The 19,999-nt window shown below is 43.1% G+C and overlaps 1 protein-coding gene across 1 annotated transcript in view; it reads right to left on the bottom strand.

Annotated features, from left to right (window-relative positions):
* The window catches only part of rtn1a (reticulon 1a), a 24,837-nt gene continuing 4,838 nt past the window's right edge, over nt 1-19,999 (bottom strand). The window contains exons 2-9 of the mRNA XM_086049964.1: nt 14,615-15,322; nt 13,159-13,830; nt 2,915-3,122; nt 2,696-2,834; nt 1,647-1,716; nt 1,320-1,366; nt 1,170-1,228; nt 1-867 (exon numbers count right to left, since the gene is read on the bottom strand). Coding sequence (XP_085906090.1) covers nt 825-867; nt 1,170-1,228; nt 1,320-1,366; nt 1,647-1,716; nt 2,696-2,834; nt 2,915-3,122; nt 13,159-13,830; nt 14,615-15,322 — 1,946 coding nt within the window. The 3' untranslated portion in view covers nt 1-824. The remainder of the gene's footprint in view (nt 868-1,169; nt 1,229-1,319; nt 1,367-1,646; nt 1,717-2,695; nt 2,835-2,914; nt 3,123-13,158; nt 13,831-14,614; nt 15,323-19,999) is intronic.

The raw sequence follows: 19,999 nt of genomic DNA on the forward strand, positions 1-19,999 counted from the left end.
TGTTATCCATCACGGTACATTTATTTTGTCATGTTCTTGTAATTAAATACATAGTGTAAGTGCAAATAGTTAAGAGTCCAGGGTCTAGAGAACTACACAGTATAGTAGAACATAGTACAAAGTTGGACAGTTATTCAAACAAGCTTGATATCACCAGATACTCCTTGTCTTCATAGTAGTCGTACAACAGTACCCACAACATTAGCGTGTGTATTGTTCCTTATTGGTATACAAAAGCAAAAACCTACAAATACCACATCTAAGACGCATATTTTTAAATTAGTTTGTGCTTGGAAACACCAAAAAGAAATGGTCTATATATATATACTGTGTATATACAGTATATATAATATTGACATGTACTGAGAGAAGCCCCGTCTGCTTACTTGAACATGAAGCAGCGAACATTGGCAGCGGAGCAAGACTGTGGCCACTTAGCTGTATTTTTTTATTTTTTTTTTATTTTTTGTGCCACACCATACAGTTTGTGGTAAGCACTGCAAAAGCGAAAATGTAGCGTGGTTTTCAAAACGGCACGAAAGATAGCAAATATTTACCCAAGGCTCCACTTCATGCTTTTTACTTTAGAATAATAAACACAAAAAAAGTCTTGTCTCTTTAGCTTTTTGAGTTGTGAACTTGTCTATCTAGAGGCGTTATGAATGTGTGGTTGTGTTTTGTTAGTGTTTACACTGCTCTAGACAGGGTGAAGGCTTCTCTTGTGGATGCTTTGAGAGAATGCCAAGATGACGAAGCGTGACGCCCCTCTGATGGTGACCGGGCTCTTCAAGGGTGAGCGAGCCTCCTCTGTGAGATGTGCAGATCTACTCCTCCTTTCTCTTGGCCCCGGGGATCTTTGCTTGGATCCTGGACACAGAGAACAAGTAGGAGTTGCATGTTTCCGATAGGATTAAGTCGCTGTTGGACAGCAAGGCACCTGCTGCTGCGTTCTCTCTTTTTATGGTGCTCAATTGTGCCTACATCTTTTCTACAGCTTTCACCAAATAAGGAGAATGCCGGCCAGTCACAAAAGTGCACTTGTAACTACTGTAGTTTTTTTCTTTGACAATGGTACATTGCTCAGTGGATCACATACGTTTATTATTACATTTTAAGAGACTGTTCTTTAATGCCAAGGTCATGTGAGAAATGTCTGAATGAACACTCACTTCCCCACCACAGCGTTGACATGGGTCCGTATTAGTCCCACATATTGATCTATCTGTGCCTACAAGCAGGGGGGGGAAAAAACAACAAATTATGTAAAAACTAATATTTTGGTTCAATAGACTTGTTGGTTTAAGGTTGAAAATCTTTACCTGGTGCTTCTCATAGACCACGGGCATCGTGAACATGGAAACCACAGCTGTAGGCACAGAATAAAGAGGCGTGAAAATGTTCTCAATCAATGCGGGAACAAAACCACTTATCTTGGGCAAACTACATAAATACTGTACCTACACAACACAATTATAGCTCCTAACACACTGACAGACATGCGGCCCCACTTGTGATTACATAAACGCTAAAAATAACCTGAGTGTATCCTGCGCACATCAACACGTATTGCTCCTGATGTCTAATGTAAAAAAAAAAGGCTCTAAAGTCGACACAGGATGGAGTGAGTCGAGTCCAAGTGACCTCACCTAGGATAAGCAGTGTCAAGCCGTTGAAGAGAGCGCCCACGTAGGTCAGAAGCCACATCAGCACAGCAAACTGAACAGAAAATCCAATTCTAAGACGGTTTTCTTTTCAAAGTTGATAATGGAATGTAAAAGCCCCAAGAGGCAGATGCTCCCAGGCGATGTTTCCACCAAACATGGCCTGCTCGTCACGGAACACTGAGAAATGGTACAATCCGATCTCGCTCAACAGTGTGTGACATGGAATTGTCACAGGATAAACCAATGATTTCGGCAAATTAGATGTTGTCCTTACCCGTGGAACGGTTCCCAATAGCCATGGTTCGGTTCGGTTCGTATCTCGGTGTTTGGTTTGGTGTGCATTGACTCTTGTGTCCACGCTACGCTAGGCCTGTCCAAAATTTGCCACGGGCTTTATGCGGTCCATGCAGGCTACATGAGGAGCAGCCTTCGAAAGACCCAGCCTGTCAAAGCTTACGAATTTGGAGTGGCAAAGTGTATAAAAAGAGCGGCACAATGTAGACTATGAAACTGTGCTTGGAAGCAGCCTTCGCACAGGGCCCTTCTCCATGGTAACGAAGGCCAGATTTGAAGGCCGCATGAATTTGGACACCAGTGTTGATGCGGGACGGAATCTGAGTGGCCTTCGCATTCGGCCTGTGGCGGACGCAGCCTCGATAGCGGTGACTTCAGATGGTGACACTAGTGCCCCTTGGCATTATATTTGCATCACTGTTAGGATAAGACACACTTGTAGTGTCCTGCCTAAGACTCGAGTGTGAATCATGACGTGCTGCCTTTTTTCTTTTGTATCTGATTATAGTTGATTTTATTTGGCTTTTATATCCTTTTAACTTCCCTGGTGTGTTATGTAAATTTTTGTAAAGTTGTATACTAGTGTTATAAGCAAGTTTTTTTTTATGTTATGTGTACATTAAAGTTTGTTAAAAATAGAATCTTGGTGCATCTTGGCTTAGTGTACGGAGGGAAAGTTGGGCGAACGAAACACAGACTAACACTGTCCTGCTTGGTGGAAACAGATCTATACAAACCTTCAAAGAATCAATCAGATCTTGAACGAGGAAAAGCCTGCGCAGCTCCCTCATGCAGGTGTTTGTATAGAGTAAGATTTTGTCTGCATATTTGCTAATTTGGTCCTGGGACAGAGAGATTTCCATATCCAGGTAGCCTCTGTTTGAATGCAAGTAGAGAAATGGAGTTAATCAATATGCAGTGGATTCCGATATTTGGTGTGGCCATGGTTCACTCACTTGAACGGATGCCCCTCATCGGTTTTCTGCACAGCCTGGAGCACTGATTTGTAGATACGGAAGCTGATGGTGGCAGAGAGGGCAGCCAGGGCTAAGTAGGCTCCAACGCTGACCACGCTGAACTGGGTCAGTGAGAAGAGGAGCAGAAGCACACTGCTGAACACGGACCCCGACTGCTTCACATTCCTCCAGTAGAGCAGGTCAATAGCTGGGGGGGGGGGGGTGTTGGGGGCGGTGAGGACAGAAACAAACAGGGTTACGACCCACAAACGGCATAACCAATCATTCAGCCACTGGACTAGTTTCTTTATGTACAAGAAGAAATCATTAAATATGTTCTTGCACCTCCTACAAGAGGAAGACACTATCCCAATTTGGTAGTGGAAGCTACGCACCACACATCTGCATCACACAGCTGGAATATGTCATTCACTAAGCTTCAGCACTCCCCGTGGCTTTGGTTCTAACCTACATAGCTTCCTCATCCAACCAGGCATCCTGGCGCCGGGTGGAGGTGTCGCTATATATCCACACAGGCCCCTTTGCTGGTCTGAGTACGTTTATCAGTGCTAACACCTGGTTCGCTCTCATACGTAGACAAACATACATCCCGTCCAAACATGCCGAACAGCAAGCGGCATTATTGTACAGGTTGCCCGAGGAGGAGATTTAATGATTAACAAAAACGGGAGCACAATCAGCATTTTTAAAGATAACGGTTCAGTGTGACATGGCCACGCTGATAAGCTTTGATGAAGGATGGCGATGATTCATGGAGAAACTTGATAACTTCAACACTGACCAAGCTTTTCTGTGGCTTTGCAGGACAAGCTCCAGATTTGGTCACTGTACCCCACTCTGCTGGTCACCTGGAAATGCAAACCTGTTCCCATGGTAACAGCTGCATTTTGTTACCATTATTTCCATCCCCGCTGAGCTGGAGTTGACGCCCGACTAGGCCTTATCACGTCTGTATGCTGAGAATAGTAGAATCGCTCCTGAGAATGATCCCTCCGGTGCCTTTCTCCTCCTCCCCGAATAGTCCAACTGCTTTTTTGCCGGCTCTAATTTTAGCCGTAGAGCTGTGAATGGCATAGGGATGACGGCCATCTTTGCTTGCCTCTGAATAGGCATCTGTGGAGTCCTAAGAAGAGGCCTGAATATACCTCGGACCTCTTTGGACTCATTTTTTGAGAATGTGGGCGCGTGCTGCAATTGTCAGCCTTAATTTGTAATGCAACATGTATGCGCTGTTTCTTGTCAGGAAGCAACCATGTGTCACGTCTATCAAGTGAAAGTCATCAGGAGGAGTTGAAAAACGCGATCGACATGCTCCACCATCCCTCTCTGTGACAACAGCTGTGTCAGTTGGAGATGCTGTGAGAGTAACACACATGCACTGGTGTGTAGATCCTTCACTAGTTGTATACACGCACGCTCACACACACAAACGTCAAAGCAGCTTTGCTTTAGAGACAGGGTCATTGCCGCACAGCCGTACTGTAGAGGTTAGAGCATTAGCTTAGTGCAGTAGAAGCGGGTACTGACCTGCGGCTCCCATGGCTGAACAGGGAAAGAGGCAGCTGCTTTATTCACAGACAAAAGGAGAGCATGAGAGCCCCCCCCCCACACCGTCCACAACCGCCACACACACACACACACACTGCACAGGAAAGGAGTGACTCCAACCACACTAGCCAATCAGCAGCTGTCTGATGCGTGACGGGATCTTAAGGGGGCGTCTATTGGGTTGGGTTGGCAAAGAAGCACAATGCAATCCAGCACACAGTCACATTTTACATGGTCTAAGCTAGGGCAGTACCACTGATTCGTGACAAAAGTTTAAAACCAACACATTAAAACTACAATTTGATGCGTTAACATTCAAATTGTATCGCTTCTATTGACACACAGTTGCGGTGGCCATTTCCTGGCGCTCCATCACAATGGCCTGTCTGCCGAGCACCTGCCTGATGCAGTTACCATAGCTACGGTGCTTGCTCCATTTTATCACCGAGAGATTGGAAGAAGGGAGGGGAAAGAGCGTTCCTTTGGGAACAGAGAGATTTATTTGGTCCAAATCTGGGGACGCATAGGAACATGAGTGTGCTCACCCCCGTAAAGATCAAGACTGCCACTCCCTTTTATCGTGGAACACAAAGGGACAAAAGGGGGTTAACAGCGGTCTCTTAACCATCAAATGGCGAAGTATGAACGTATGGAGGAAAGGAAGTCATTTTTAGATTCGCTCTGATTTTGTATGTTCAAACAACCGGATTGAGCAGACAACAGTTTGATTCCGTCAAGAATGTTGTGCCACTCAGTAAGGGCCTGTTAGCAGTTAGCTTCCATCCACATTATACATAGAAAAGCAGAGCAAATGATTATCATCTGTGACAAGAAAATGAACCCCCCCCCCACCATCCTCGTTTTTTCTGAAGTGAAACTAGTTTAGCCTGACCTCATTAAATCACTGAAGACATCCTTGTGGCCTCAAACAAGTCATCAGCCCGAGTGTGCAAACATGCAATGGGACTTCTGCTGCCAAGAAGTTTTAAATGTAGGACTTTGAACACTTGGGCATGTTACCCTTTGAAACATTTAACTTAAATATGTGTATGAGCAAATAGAGACATGCTCACAACAGCATTAGCTGCGCAATGTCGTAAGACCCAACCGTATGCAATGCGTGAAATTCCACCTTTACAGAGATAATTTTTGCTCAGTTTGGATTGACACTGTTAATTCATTTAGTTAACGTGTTTTAGTTGTGGTTTGCAGTGTTGCTCTGAGATTTTTGTTAGCTCTCTTAACATTGTCAATCCATTTAAGTTTGTTGTCACTGATAGAACAGTTAGCAGCTTGCACTGAAAGGCCAGCAATGCACAACATATATATATATATATATATATATATATATACACATACATACACACACACACACACACACACATAGTGCCCAGTATAAATGAGTACTTGAGGTCTTTTTCTGAACAAATTTATTAAAGACCATGTTGCACAAATAAGTAGACCCAGAGAAAAACTTGTTCATTCCAGGCCTAGCAGACATGTTGCTGTCCATAAAAGTCATACAAAATGCTAGATATAGTTGTTTTCGTGAGCTGTATCCATTTTTTTGCATTCATTAAATTGATTCAACTTAAGATTTTGTAATTCATATGTTATCAACCTTAATTTCATGTTAGGAGTCAAACATATATTGTACAAAAATATTTTGTCAAAATTTTGGAAATTTTTCTCATGTTCATTGAGATAATAGTGTCCAGAATAAAGTTTTTAAATTTTTGAAGCGGGGTGTATTCATCTGCTGAGCACTGTATAATATACATATATACACATACATATATGCAGGAGTGGCTTTAGCTGCTTCACTTGTCCGGTTTAATATGATTGACTCAGTTGTAGCACTTATACAATGTTGTAACGTCATCATTGAGCCTTTGTTTACTCAACTGCTGTGAATAATTGGGGCACAGCATCTATTGGAGTCGAGGCCACTATTTGAAATGCGGGAATCAACCTTTCCTATGCTTGCGGATGCATCCTATCAAATAACTTTATGCAGACATCAATGTAGTTACATAATCAAATAGCTCACGCAGAGCCAGAGGGCTAATGACAAACTGGTATTCTGACAATTGGAAACACATCAAATCAGAGGCCAGCAGGAAGGTGATAATGATGCACTGTGGAGGAAAAGACGCCATTTTCTTTCCACAAGCTCCCCCGCTGGATGCAGACAAACTGAGGATGATGCTCTCCCACCCCCCAGCATGCTCTCTACTAGGTACCGTCACGGTAGAGCAGATAGGACTGATGTAATCGGGATGGGTGTGCCCTGGTTACCATGGCGACCGTCTGTCAGTGCTGGCCGGTTGCTCGTCGCATCCCAAAAAGCCATCAAACGCCACGTAAAAGCAGCACCATTGCACGCTTTCCAAATATTAAATGTCTTTGCACGTATGCCCTCAAGAGCAACATGACGCTATTTACGCAAGTTATTTATCATCACTCCGACATGCTCCTCCCAGTTTTGCCCCCGCACATGTAACACAATTGAAGGTGCCATCAGGGTGTGTCTGTGTGAAAGGAAGCTAGGTGACATTGTTCTGTTCCCCAACATCTGACCGATACAGTGACTAATGCGCATTACGCAAAGCACACTCAAGAATGCACATTTAAAGAAATGTGAAATATTTAAGTACATGCAAGTTTGATACATAACACACACGCACGCACGCACACAGACAAATCCAAGCAAGTACCCTGGCCCTTCCAGCCGCTCCAGGAGCTTTCCTTCTTCGTCACGTCTGCAGCGGCCTGCATGCTGGTGATCACGTTGATCCCTGTTCTGTCGCTTGCGCTCTTTACAAAAAAAAAAATCTCTTATCTTCTTTGTGCACCTCTTCTGTCGCTTGTGGTCACGCGCTCATTGCAGAGAAGGCATGAATGGTTGAAAAAAGGATGTAGGCGCGTGGCACGGATAACGGTGAGGGAGGGAGCATGGGAGGGAGGGAGCTAGGATAGATGGAGAGGCTTCCTCGATGCTGCTGGCTGGCGGAGCTCACTCTGATGCTGTGGATCGTCAAATATGTCTGCGTTAGGTGGAGGGGGTGCAAATTGTAAACATCACAGTTGCTGCTGCAGCAAACCAGCCATGCGATGATTAGTCGCCAACGGGGGTGAGAGGGTGGGGAGGCTTTTGTCCTGAAAGGGGTGGTAGTCTAGTTTTTCACAACAAAAGCCTAACCAGTGCCGCCAACAGACTGTGGGAGGAAAAGCAGGCTGATGTTGGCTTTTGAGGTTTTATTTTGTTCAGAAACTATGTACTCTATCATAGCAAGTCTTCCCATTGAAATTAATTTGATTACGCCCTTAAAGCACCCCTAAAAAACACATTTTGTTGTTACATGATTTTAATTTAAAAAAATAGCCCTGTATTGGATAAAAAAAAAACATAACAGAGAATATAGTAAAATAAACGGGTTTTATGAAGGGTAATTACTGTACGTACTGTCGTGTTTTTATTGTATGTTGAATGTGTGCTTTTAAGGGGCATAGTCTAGTAAGTGACATCAGCAGATGTAGTCAGGTTGGCTTAAAGTGGAAGTCAACCCAAACATTTTTTGCAAGAATATATTCTATGCAGGTCCAACAGTTGAATCAAGGCATTGTGATTAATATTGCGTTTGTGGAATATGAGTTAAGCAGAAAATTACACGTTTTTAGCCATCTCAGAGGGCGGCCATCTTGTCACTTCTGTCGATGGAAAAATGACATCACAGTTGCTCAGGTTTCGGGTAACGACCAATCACGACTCACCTTTTTTCTGAAGCGAAGCCATGATTGGTCGTTATCTGAGCCCTGAGTAGTCATGAAGTCATTTTCAGTCGACAGAAGTGACAAAATGGCCGTCCCCTGAGATGGCTAAAAAGGTGAATTTTGCTGCTTAACTCATATTCCACAAAAGCAATATTGATCAGAATGCCATGTTTCAACTAGTGGGCCTGCATAGAACATAATCTTGAAAAAAATATGTTTGGGTTGATTATCACTTTAAGTCAGTGCTTCCCAATTATTTTCTGTTACGCCGCCCCAGGAAGAAGAAAACATTTCATGACCCCACCCAACTCTCAGCTGCGACTATAAATGTGTCTATAAAATTGATATAAGTACACCTCTCCATAACATATAATTACTAACAATTTACAACAAAAAAACTTTATTAACATTGCTTTCCAGTCTGTAACAGCAAAGATGTGAAGTGCATCAATTTGCCTGAAATAAAACCCAAAAACAAAAAGCGCCACTGCCACCTACTGTAGTGGATGTGCAATTACACTTTACCCTAACATGGCCAGAAAAAGCATGTTCCCCAGGTCACACGTGCTCCACCTGGCATCGAACCATGCACTGACACCCCCCCCTGCGCCCCATGTTCCCGCCCCCTACTTGAGAAGGACTGGCTTAATTGGTTGTGTTTGTCTGAGCCTGAGCATCTGGGCGTGAGTGACAACAATTCCACGTTATTGTTTATTTGTGTGTTTGACTGGTTGTCCCCCTCAATTAACGGCTGAAAGTGCTTCAGCGATTGTTGCTTCCATTTGCCCATTTGTTAAGGGCATGACAGAACCTTCAATCATTCAATTTTTTTCTCCTCAATTCACTCGAGCAGCAGTGTGTCTGAAACTCAATACAAAGCCAAAATATAGACCGAGCGACAGCTCATAACGTACAAAAAAAATTGATCGGGGCACTGAATCAAGGGACCACTTGTACTTTCAAACAATTATAATAAATGCTAATATTTAAGATTATTATTTTCTTTGAATGTCAAACATATCTGACCCTGCTGAGGATGGCAGGCCACTTGTGCTGACAGTAGTTATGGTTGAACTGAGCTATTCAAATACCCAGTTTCCTCTATTACTCACTGAGTGCTTCTACTTTAATAATGCATATGGAGACACATGCTTTGTACTTGCGAGCTTAAGCACAATGCTCCCTGTTTATTGCCTTGAGGAGGTATCTGTGTTGCTGACGTTTTCCCCCAGAATAAGGACAAATGCAACCGAAACAAGAAATGTGAAACTGCACTGTCACCATGATGTCAGCAGTGAGAGAGAAACACTCTTGAGGTACTTCTCGAAGAGCCCAGTCGCCCCCCCCCCCTGCAGGCGACCACGCCTCACACCTTCTGTTCACTGCAGCCTCCACACTGCCAACACCCACAGATTCTCTGAGCCAGACGGAACGTGCTCCCCCATCAGTGTTGCTATGGCAACTGGGGATGAAGCACCAGCCTCTCCAATGCCGAGCAAAGACTCCTTGCGCCCTCTAGTGGTGCACAAACAGAGATGTGACCTCGTTGTTTCTTGTTTTGTACAGTATTTCCAGAACCTTCTCTCAGTAAATAAACAACAGAAGGAGCGAAATCAGAAGCAATAAAAATACTTGGCCCACTAACCTTCATCTTAAATTGGACCTGCAAGTATTGTTAGCGCCCATTCATGACATATATTCACCATTTGTTCGAAGAGGATGCGTCCAAATTAAAAAACATTTCCTTTGCCGTCAAACAATATGAAGTGCAAATGTAATCCCTCAAGGCACCTTAAATCCGCCCCACTTTTGAGATCCTTCAATCATGTAAACAATTTGAGAGAGGATCACCAATAGCAGGCAAAATACACATGCTAACGTTAAATGTGCAGCTTGGAACGAATGAACTCCATCTGACTGTGACTGCCACGTTTGGTTTACTTAATCCCATGATTTAAAATAGCCAACCAAATTTCCAGACGTTGCCCGATGTACCATCTCTACAATTCTAAATTACACTTGATGCATTTAAACAAAACAGCCATACTCTTGGTTTACTAGTCTGGCAAGACAGTTATCTTTTTTAAAAAATATATATATTTTCGTCAGTATGTGAATCGATGCAACACTACTTATTTTTCTCTTAAATGCACCACTAGGTGGAAGCAGACTCACAACAAGGACTTGACACATTTGGAACAGACAAGGAGAGCATCTGCGTAAGATTGCACTCCTCTAAACAAGCCTGTTTATATTTGTGGACTTGTCAAAAAAACAACACAAGAGCACACCATGCAGCAGCTTGCAGGAGTCAAACTAAATCAGGGAACATATTCGTAGCAGTAATAGGGCTTTTTGACTGAAAACCTGATCAACAGTTCATTTAGACATCAATGGCATTTTGAAGTCTGAAATCTTTTGGAAATGGGAATCAAAGTGGAGGTTTTTGAAACGATGAAAAGCAGTTATCCACAAAAATGAAAGACATGCCTATGAGTTGGCTCGTGGCATTTGAGTGCCTTGAGATACTGAGACTTAGTTTTTCATGATACGAGCCATCATTGGGCTTTTTGTTTTTTGCTGTGACTTTGCCATAAAAATGAGATACAGGCCCTGCATAGTGTCAGTGAACTGAACTGAACTCCAAAATAAGCAGCACATTAAAGGTTCAAGCTGTTTAATGCCACTCCCAGTTGAACTTTACTGTCAAACAAAATATAAAACAAACAGAATTGAGGCCTTTTCACACTGCACTTAACAATGATGAACCCACTGATTGTATGTGCTACGGGAGCTGAAGGACGAAAACCAAGTGTAGTGTGAAATTAACTCTACGCTATTTAGAGTGTTAAAACAACTGCCTAGAGAGAGGCCCTGCAAGCGTAATGCTATCATACAATGAAAAGCGCCATTAGAATTAGCATCAGTTTTAGAAATCTTTAACCAACACAAATGGTGAAGCAACACACGTAGACAAACTATCCCAATGCAGGTCTTGCGATTTCTTTTGCGCACCAGCCACTCTGGCTAGTGGTTTCCTAGAGCCACTCAGCATTTTTACAAGCCACAATTTTGTTGCTGAATATATCAGGATTCTCGTGGATCCTCAAAAAGGACTGAATCGGTGACCCTTAAAACAACTCCTTAATTGGAATTACATGTCTTTAATAAATCTTTATATGTAGGATTTTATGGGTGTAAATTTGTAGGAACGTTGGACAACATGGGACATTGAGAATATTGTGAAGTTGGTGTTAAATCTAATTTCAAATGAAAAGGTTTCAAGTCTTTAACTTGCCCCAAGGTGTAGAAACCCTGATTGTGCTTCATATGATTAGAACGTAATTAAAGCACTAGATTTACACGCCTTTTAGATGTTAATGACCCCTGTGCACAATCAAAACAAGTCTACATGAATTTTTAATGCGACTGGTCATGATTAAATATTCAGTTCTGATAAGGTTGTGCACCTTTTATATTAAAATGAATGAGCTTCTTTCAATTTTTGTTATTTCGGCCTCAGCAATGAACAAATAAACATGAACTCCGAGTTCTTAGCCCTGTTTGAGTTTCTCTAAGTAATGCTACTTTCAACTTTTAGGCCTTTTCTTTTTTGCATGACACTTGCCTCCCAGGAGATCTACTTTTAAAGAACCGCTGCACATATCAGACGTCTGAGGCCTGAAGCCACCACACAGACGTCTGTGAGTGTCTTGTAAAATGGCAAATTCAGTAGGATAGAAAAATAAATTAACTGCATTTTAGCTTTACACTTCAGCCGGGCCATGTCTGTATAATCAGTTGATTTGTGCAAAGAAATAGATTTTCCATTTCCTTTAACAACCTTTGCAAGCAGTTCCACTCTTCAAAGGGTTATTGTTTCTGAGAGAGGCATTTTTTTTAGTTTTAAGTCACTAGCTGCTTAGTTTTGTTGTCAACAATCACTTCATCAAAGACAGCCTGCGTGCAGTTTTTTTTTACGTCTCGTGAAAAGTCTGGTTAGCGTCCATGCTACACGCAGAAATGCTATCGCGGCTCTCTCTCTCTCTCTCTCTCTGTACAAGAGTGACCAATCGGCTACTGACTCATTTGAAGACGCTAAACAGGCTTTGCGCTTTACTTTCCTGTTGTAGGGGACTTCAGGAAAACTTTGAGAGAAAGAGAGTTGGGCGTTGTTTTGTGATGCTGCTTCACGTTATATTCCGCCAACACAGAAATGCTGTTGTTGCACAGCAGCACACCAGTTTAATACTCGGTCCAATTCTCAGTCCATCTGGAATTGTCGGTTTTCAACCTTCACTTTGCATTTTTTTGGCTTTGAGAGAGACCGCCTTGTTTATCAAAATTTGCAGCAATGTAGTCTGACTCTGCTGTGTTTGCTGATGTTTTGATTTTGGATCGGACGAGTGGATCCTTTGTGCAAATGCAAGTCCACATGGAAAAACAAAACAAAAACAACAAACTACTTTTAGCTATTGTATTACGATTGTGACTCAGTGATACCAGAGTGTTGAACCTACTGGAATAGTCCAGAGCGCTGCTGTTTGCTAGCAAATGTCCGGCTATCAAGCTAGTAGCTAATGCTAGCCACTCCTGCGCTAGAATGGCACCTTAGAAGAAGCAGAGCTTTGGGCGGCATCTTACGGTGTTACAAAAAGAGCACAAAAATATGTGGCTAGGTGCTAATAGGTGTTTGGGTGAAGTGTGAAGACCAATAGTATGGAAAGATGGTTTAAAAGAAATCTCTGACAGCTAGTCCTCATGCTTGCGGCATACTATATTTGCAAAATTGAAACCATTGTGACTATGAAAAAACAAGCTTTGGGAAATCCCAACACAACAAAGAGAAAGTAAGGTTTGAGGTTCAAGATGAAGAAGAAATACAGTATAATCATACTCACCTTTTTGTTTGTTCAAACCTTCCAGGAGGAAGGAAGCAGACGATTTCCCAAGATCCACTTTGCCTTCGTTGGTCTTCTTGTCCTCCAGACTGAACCTGTCTGGACGCACCTCTGGGGGCACAGTAGCAGTCGGAGGCTTGGGCTTGCTCAGGCGCTCCTCTTCCGCTTTGAGCTTTTCTGTGACCGTGGGCTCGGCTGACGCAGCCTGAGGCGTGCTACGGGCAGTAGGGACACTGGGAACCAGGGGGGAGGGAGGGCAGGCTCCCAGATTAGGGCCTCCGACGCCTTGCTCTCTTTTGGGACTTTCTTCAGATGCGGACTCAATGAAGAGGTCGCTGTCGAGCTCCGCCTCTCTCTCCTCACGCAGAATGCTGTAGGCTGCAGGTGGGGCATGATTGCCAGCCAGGCCAATACCAACCTTGGAAACAACCGGGGGGCTGTCAAAGGGGCTGCTGGACTGGTTGAAGGTGCCCTTACTTTTAGGTGGCTCGGCAAACGGATTGCTACTGGCCTTGGGAGGCTCCTCGGACACCAGCTCAATCTCGGAGTCTCCAGATTCTGCACTGCTGCCATCGTGGTCTCTGCCACCGAACTGTGGGCCTGGACTATATTTCGGAGTTGCAGACTTCACTACGTCAGCCTTGAACACATCACTGGAAGGGAAATCTTTTTCTGCAGGATAAAAAGAAACTCCAGTTTGGTATGTATTCATCAGTCAGACATTCATCAATGTGGTAAACATCCAGTATTTTAAACAAGGGGTGGGCAAACTTTTGTGCGAAAGGGGCACTTTTTATTTTTAATACTGACAGATGGGGCAGGTCATTTGTGCTGTAAATGAGGTTGGAAAAAATGTTTATGTAAAATAATTAATTTTAATAATGAAATAATTCTCATGTTTATAATTCATGTCGTAATTAATTTAACAATTTAGCAAAATACATTACTACAATAAATAAAATAGTATTTTTTTTCAGTTTCATATACCGGTACGCATGCAACGAATGAGACAAAATAAAAATAATACATTATAAGGAACACATTTTTAGAGGGAAAAACAGCTAAATGGAATGAATTTCATATTTTGACCACCCCTGCAGTTTATGGACTGAAGAATTGGGACACCTGATCATTGTCATCAACAGGAACAAACAACTTGGCAGCTATAAAAGCGTCCACTCTTCTTGGAAGATTTCTTAACTGTTTTTCTTTATGTAATAAAACATTTGGTCACTGATGGACCTGAGAGGGTCTTACCAACAATCGGTTTTAGTTAACCCCAAAGGTATTAATGTGTTTTCTTCCACATCAAAATCATCCGAGTATGTCTTTATGAATGTTGGTGAACAGTCACGTTGGAACTCAAATCTGTTCTCACAAACTAAGACGTGTCCCAAGACCTGTCAATATAGTGACCACCAGTCAATATAACATGTACTTTGTGTGCTGTGCTTACGTGTAGGTGAAGCGTTGGGAGTGGAGGCGGGGCTCTCATCCTCCGGTTCTGACAGGGTCACAGTGGGGACCCCCTGCAGGCCCACACTGAGCACATTCTCACGGTCACACCCAGTGGCTGGAGGGGGCCGCTGCTGAGGCTCGGCCTTGCATGCCGGAGCCTGTGACTCGGTCAGGGTGATCTTCACAGGGCTGGCCGACTGTGGCGTTCCTCCGAGGTTTCGGTAGGAGCGGTAGTCTGACAGCTCCTCGTCAGACGGCTCCTCCACATAGGGGAAGGAGTGTGAGCCCAGGGCTGGACCCAGATTCTCTTCTTCTTCCTCGTCTTCTCTTCCGGGGTTCTTATCAATGTAGCTGCCCAGTAAGTCACGACCGGTCAATCCTGTGTCCATCAGGCTGTGCAGCGCTCCCTGCTGTTGGTCATGGCAATCATCCCCGTGGCTTATGTCCATGTAGTTGTAGGAGTCTGTCTTTTCTAAGCCCATCAGAGACCTCGGCATGTCGTTGGACGGGGTCTTGGTGCTGGAGCTGAAGTCATACGTGTCAGCGGAGAAGTGGTCCAGGCTGGGGGACCCAGAGGAAGCCTTCACGCTGTCAGACAGGTAGGAAGATTCCCGACCTGATGTAAAGCTCTGGTTGGACAGCAAGGAGGTGTACACGTCACCGTCATCATTCATAGGCTTCCTGAACAGGCCTGTCATTGGGTCACCTATGAGTCCAACATGGACATGCGGGAGAAAAAGCAGTGAAATATAATTAGAGTGATAGCTACTAAAATGGAGATAGCTTGAAAAGACATAAATCTGACACCACTCTTGGTCACGTGGCTGTTAATGTCATAATACGCTGTCGTCAGACTGGATGCATGGAGACACACTTTTGCAGCCCAGCGAGGCGAACAGAGCCTACTTGTGCCCATGCAACAGACAAAGGCAGATTGTTCAGCCACCAAAACACACAGAGCCACAACTAGAGTCTGTTCTAAATCATGCACATCACTAATGCTGCCCCTCTTCTGTCACAAAAAAAACAACAACAACACAAAAATAAGTGTATGTCCACTGGCTACTAGCCTCCTAAAAGTTGTGCAGAGTAAGGATGTTCAAGACTCTTTTAAACACTTAAAGGTTGATGCCAGAGATGCCAATAGTTCCGAGTTCTCTGTATTTTGTTATGAGCAGTTGCCATATGTTCTACAGTTAGGAATAATTAACAAATGTTTTCTGGAGGGAAAATTTTACACGCCAAGTTCACTAACTTGGCCTATTGTTAAATTGTGTTGGAAATCAGGTCATCAAACAACACTTTGTTTAAAAATCTGTTGTTTTGCAACTTTTGTGCGTGCGTGTGTGTGTCTTGGCAGAGACGAAAGTGCTCCTGACAAAATAGTCATAATGTTGCTGAGATGTGATGATAGATCACATCAATCAATCAATCACATTTTATTTATGTAGCGCTTTTCATACATAAAAATGCAACTCAAAGTGCTGCAAAATGTTGGCATCTCTCCATATCCACTGTCAGAAATGGAATCAAAGACTAGTACTCTTAAGGTACAGTTTGCGTTACTGTATCACATATCGTCGCTGTCATGTGAAAAACACTTAGCTCCATTTTTTTTTCATTTTCTTATTTTCACACGAGTCGCGTTTCCACGTTACAGACATCGCATCAAAGTGAATATTACAAAAGTTTCCAAAATTGGAGACAAGTGTTTTTCACAGGATAGCGACGATATATTCCACAAATGCAATATTAATCCGAATGCCTTGTCTCAATTTGTGGTCCAGCATAGAACATATTCTGGAAAAAAAATGTTTGTGTTGACTTCCCCTTCAAAGGTACAAAAAGTAATTGTAGAGTGGGAGTCTGAGTTAAGCAGCAAAATGCACCCGCTTTTAGCCATCTCAGGGGGTGGCCGTTTTGTCACTTCTGTCGCCTGAAAATGACAACACAGTTGCTCAGGGCTCAGTTAACGACCAATCGTGGCTCACCTGTTTTATGAAGCTGACATGGCTAAAAACGGGTGGATTTCTCATAATCCACAAACGCAATACTAATCAGGAGGCCTTGTTAGTGGGCCTGCATGGAACATATTTTTGAACAAAATATATGTTTGGGTTGACTTCCCTCTTTAAACCCCAAAAAACAGGGCTAAACCACCAATAAACAGTTTCCATGAAACCGGAGGTTGGCAACAAAGATAACAGCCACCTAGTGAGATTCATGAAAAAAAAAAACTTAAATTCTTAGTAAATTATATTTTTGAATTAAGTTTGAATTTGTGTTTTGTTGTTTTTTTTTTTTGTTTTATTGAATATTAAGAATGACATAATTGTGGTTTTCTACAGAAGATCTGAACTTCATATTATTCAGTTTATCATTTCTTTAATGGATCTAAATGTGTGTATTTATCTCCCTAAACTGTATAGGTCAACAGCATAAAAGCAATAGATCTCAGGGTACCACCCCCAATGCCGAGCCCTTCATGGTCAGTGAGGTTCTTTTAGCACCTGCTGTGAATTGATGTTGATTAGTGTTTGGATCCAGGCTGGTGGCACACACAACTGACACATTGCCACACACAAATCCTCCCACCATTACTTCTTTTTACGCATGCTTGAAAGTTAAGAATGTTAAAATGTTACTCTGAAAAACATACTTTATATAAGCTAAAGGTGTCGTGTCAGTTTGACTGTGGAGTAGACTAATTCTAGTTCATCTTATGGGGAAAATTTTTGAAATGTTTCAGTTGTTTAGAAAGTGACTGTGCTCTTATTGTTTTATTAACAGACATGTTTCAGTAAAATTCAATGCTTCCTGTATTCTATTATGGAACGTAAAGTATAAGTGCACAGTGACTTTCCCCATCACTCTGTATTATGTCCAACAGTTAACTGATTATGCATGGGAACAACAGCCCCATGGCATGCTTATAGCAAATACAAACCCACACATAATACTAATATTTGTGTTGCGCTGTGCACAAGTCTCGGTGGCCCCTCCTTCTGTCCTCTAGCACCCGCTTCTTCCCGTGCAGGGGTGGCACTATAAATAGTCTAGCTCCAGCTGCTGGGCTTGGATGAGGGGGGGAAAAGATGTAAAAGTGTAGCCTTTGGGTTAGCAGTAGAGAGCGGATGAAGAGTGAAATGACAGACCAGACAACAATTCAAGACGTCCCTCCCTTTGCTTCCTCTCTAAAAGCCTCCCCGCCCTTCTAATCTTCCTTTGTCATTAACAATACACCATGGCGCGTGCAGCACAGTCTTAAGTCATGCTAGGCACTCAAGCTGAGACCCAAAGGAGGCATTGGAGAATATCAGACATTAGACCATCATCCCAGTATGAGACAATGACGTTGACCATGCTAATCTTTGTAAAGGCACAATTATTGATAACGCTCTTATAGTGACTCTCATGTTGTGCTCCGATCAGAGTAAACTTGATGCCTGCCGTTTGTTCAAATTGAGCCCAGTGACGTGAACGTCCTTGATATGATGCTAAAGCGAATCAACAGATAATCCTCTTTATTCCAGCACTAGCGTATAGATCCCCTCAGCCATCACCCTGGCAACGCCTTCATAATCTAGCACTCACTGATTCAAAACACTGACAAATTCCTCCTCCTCCTCCTCGTTGGCAGATGTGGGAAGCACTTGGAGCCACAACAGGGCGTGAAGAGAGGTGATGTGTGATGCTCTGACCGACCACTAATCTGAGTCAGGCCAAAGTGTGGGTAAAACACCCCCCCCCCTCCTCCTCCCTTTCCTCCCTTCCCCCTGTTCTCGCCACCTAGCACAACAGCTCAGCGGGTGTTGCATAAGTCATCTGCATCAGTGACGAGTTAGAATGCTGGTCTTCACCGGCCATGATGGAAGCGGCTCTGTGCTGTTACTTGACAAATTTTCAGTGTTGGGACTGGGAGCATTTTCAATCTGTAGGGACCCACAAGGCTCTGACAAAAGCTTTGCCACACTCACATGGGATTAGAGGCGACAACAGAGGAATTCGCACACTGATGCCAACATAATTATGTCACTGAAAGGATGGCTGGGTTGGATAAAATAAAAAACAAAGTCCTAGCGGATGCTTGTTGGAGGGGCTTTTGTCATCCTGAATTGAATGCAGCCAGACAATCTGTGCTAGGCCATACTCAGGCAACTCATATGCAGAGTCGAGGTCATCGCGAAAGCATCCCCCGTTTTAAATTGAATGCAGGGCAACATTTCAAAATGACTGCAAATAGACCCCAAATTTCTCGGCAGGGTTTTAACTTTCAAAAGAGCAGTAAATGCGCTGCTCAGGGACGATTCAATTACTCCATCCACAACCTTCTCAACTGCGGCGTTAGCTTTCAGGAGTTTGATTTCACTCAGCGACCTTGTGGAAAATAATCTATCAAGCTCTTGTTCAAACTCATGAAGGCCATCTGTGCCTCCCGCCAGTCAGCTAATATGCCAGGAATGTGTTATTCTCTTTACATAGCTTTCAGTAGAAAATGGAGAAAATGTGTCATTTTGACTTGCAAACCTCATCAGCACGAAGCCTGTTCAACACAGTTCTATCGCCATTGATGCTCTTCCATTGACAAAATCAGGCACTATTTCTAGTACCTGGTCAACCATCGTGCCAAGTGCACCGATGGTGTGATGCCATTTTCAGTCAACAGCAAGTGGCAAAATGGATAATAATGGGTGAATGTTGCTGCGTAACTCATTCCACAAACGCAACATTAATCACAATGCCGTGTTTAGATTAGCGGTGGCACATACAACATGGAAAGAGTATTTTTGGGGTTGACTTCCCCTTTAAATGGTTTTAACAGTTAAAAGAGTCCAAGAAAACAATACCGTGAATTGGACAAGATGAGGCGTGAAGCGATTGTGCTGGGAGGTGATGTAGTATAGGATTCCTATACAGTCATCGCGTTACTTAAACTTGTAATGATTTCTAGTTTAGCTTGATGTGGCCACTTACTATTCCGTTTAAATGTCTTTTGAAGGAACATAAAGTGGGGATTACAAAGGCGGTGTAAGAGCGAGAGCAGGTACATGCAAAATTACTTATAGAGGTCAATAAGAAAAAAAAAAAAAACTATTCTGAAAATCATGGACTGCTCTGAGTTGTATTGATCCAAAACAACAGAAGCATATAATTATGGTCAGAAGAAGCATCATTGATGGACACAAGGCAAATGTTATTGTTCCACCGGCTTAAAGTAAATCAATATAGAGGCAGTTTGAATAAAAGGATTTGGATTCTGTGGCTGTGATGCTATATTGATCTTTTATTTTTGGGGGAGGGAGGGACGGGGCGCTAGATATTTATGGATGAATGAAGAGTGTGTAGGAGACTGTCTGCTCCAAGCTGTCAATTTAGTGTGCCT

Source organism: Filicampus tigris, chromosome 13 (genome assembly GCF_054856515.1).
Source record: "Filicampus tigris isolate MCC_2025a chromosome 13, RoL_Ftig_1.0, whole genome shotgun sequence".
Lineage (NCBI taxonomy): Eukaryota > Metazoa > Chordata > Actinopteri > Syngnathiformes > Syngnathidae > Filicampus > Filicampus tigris.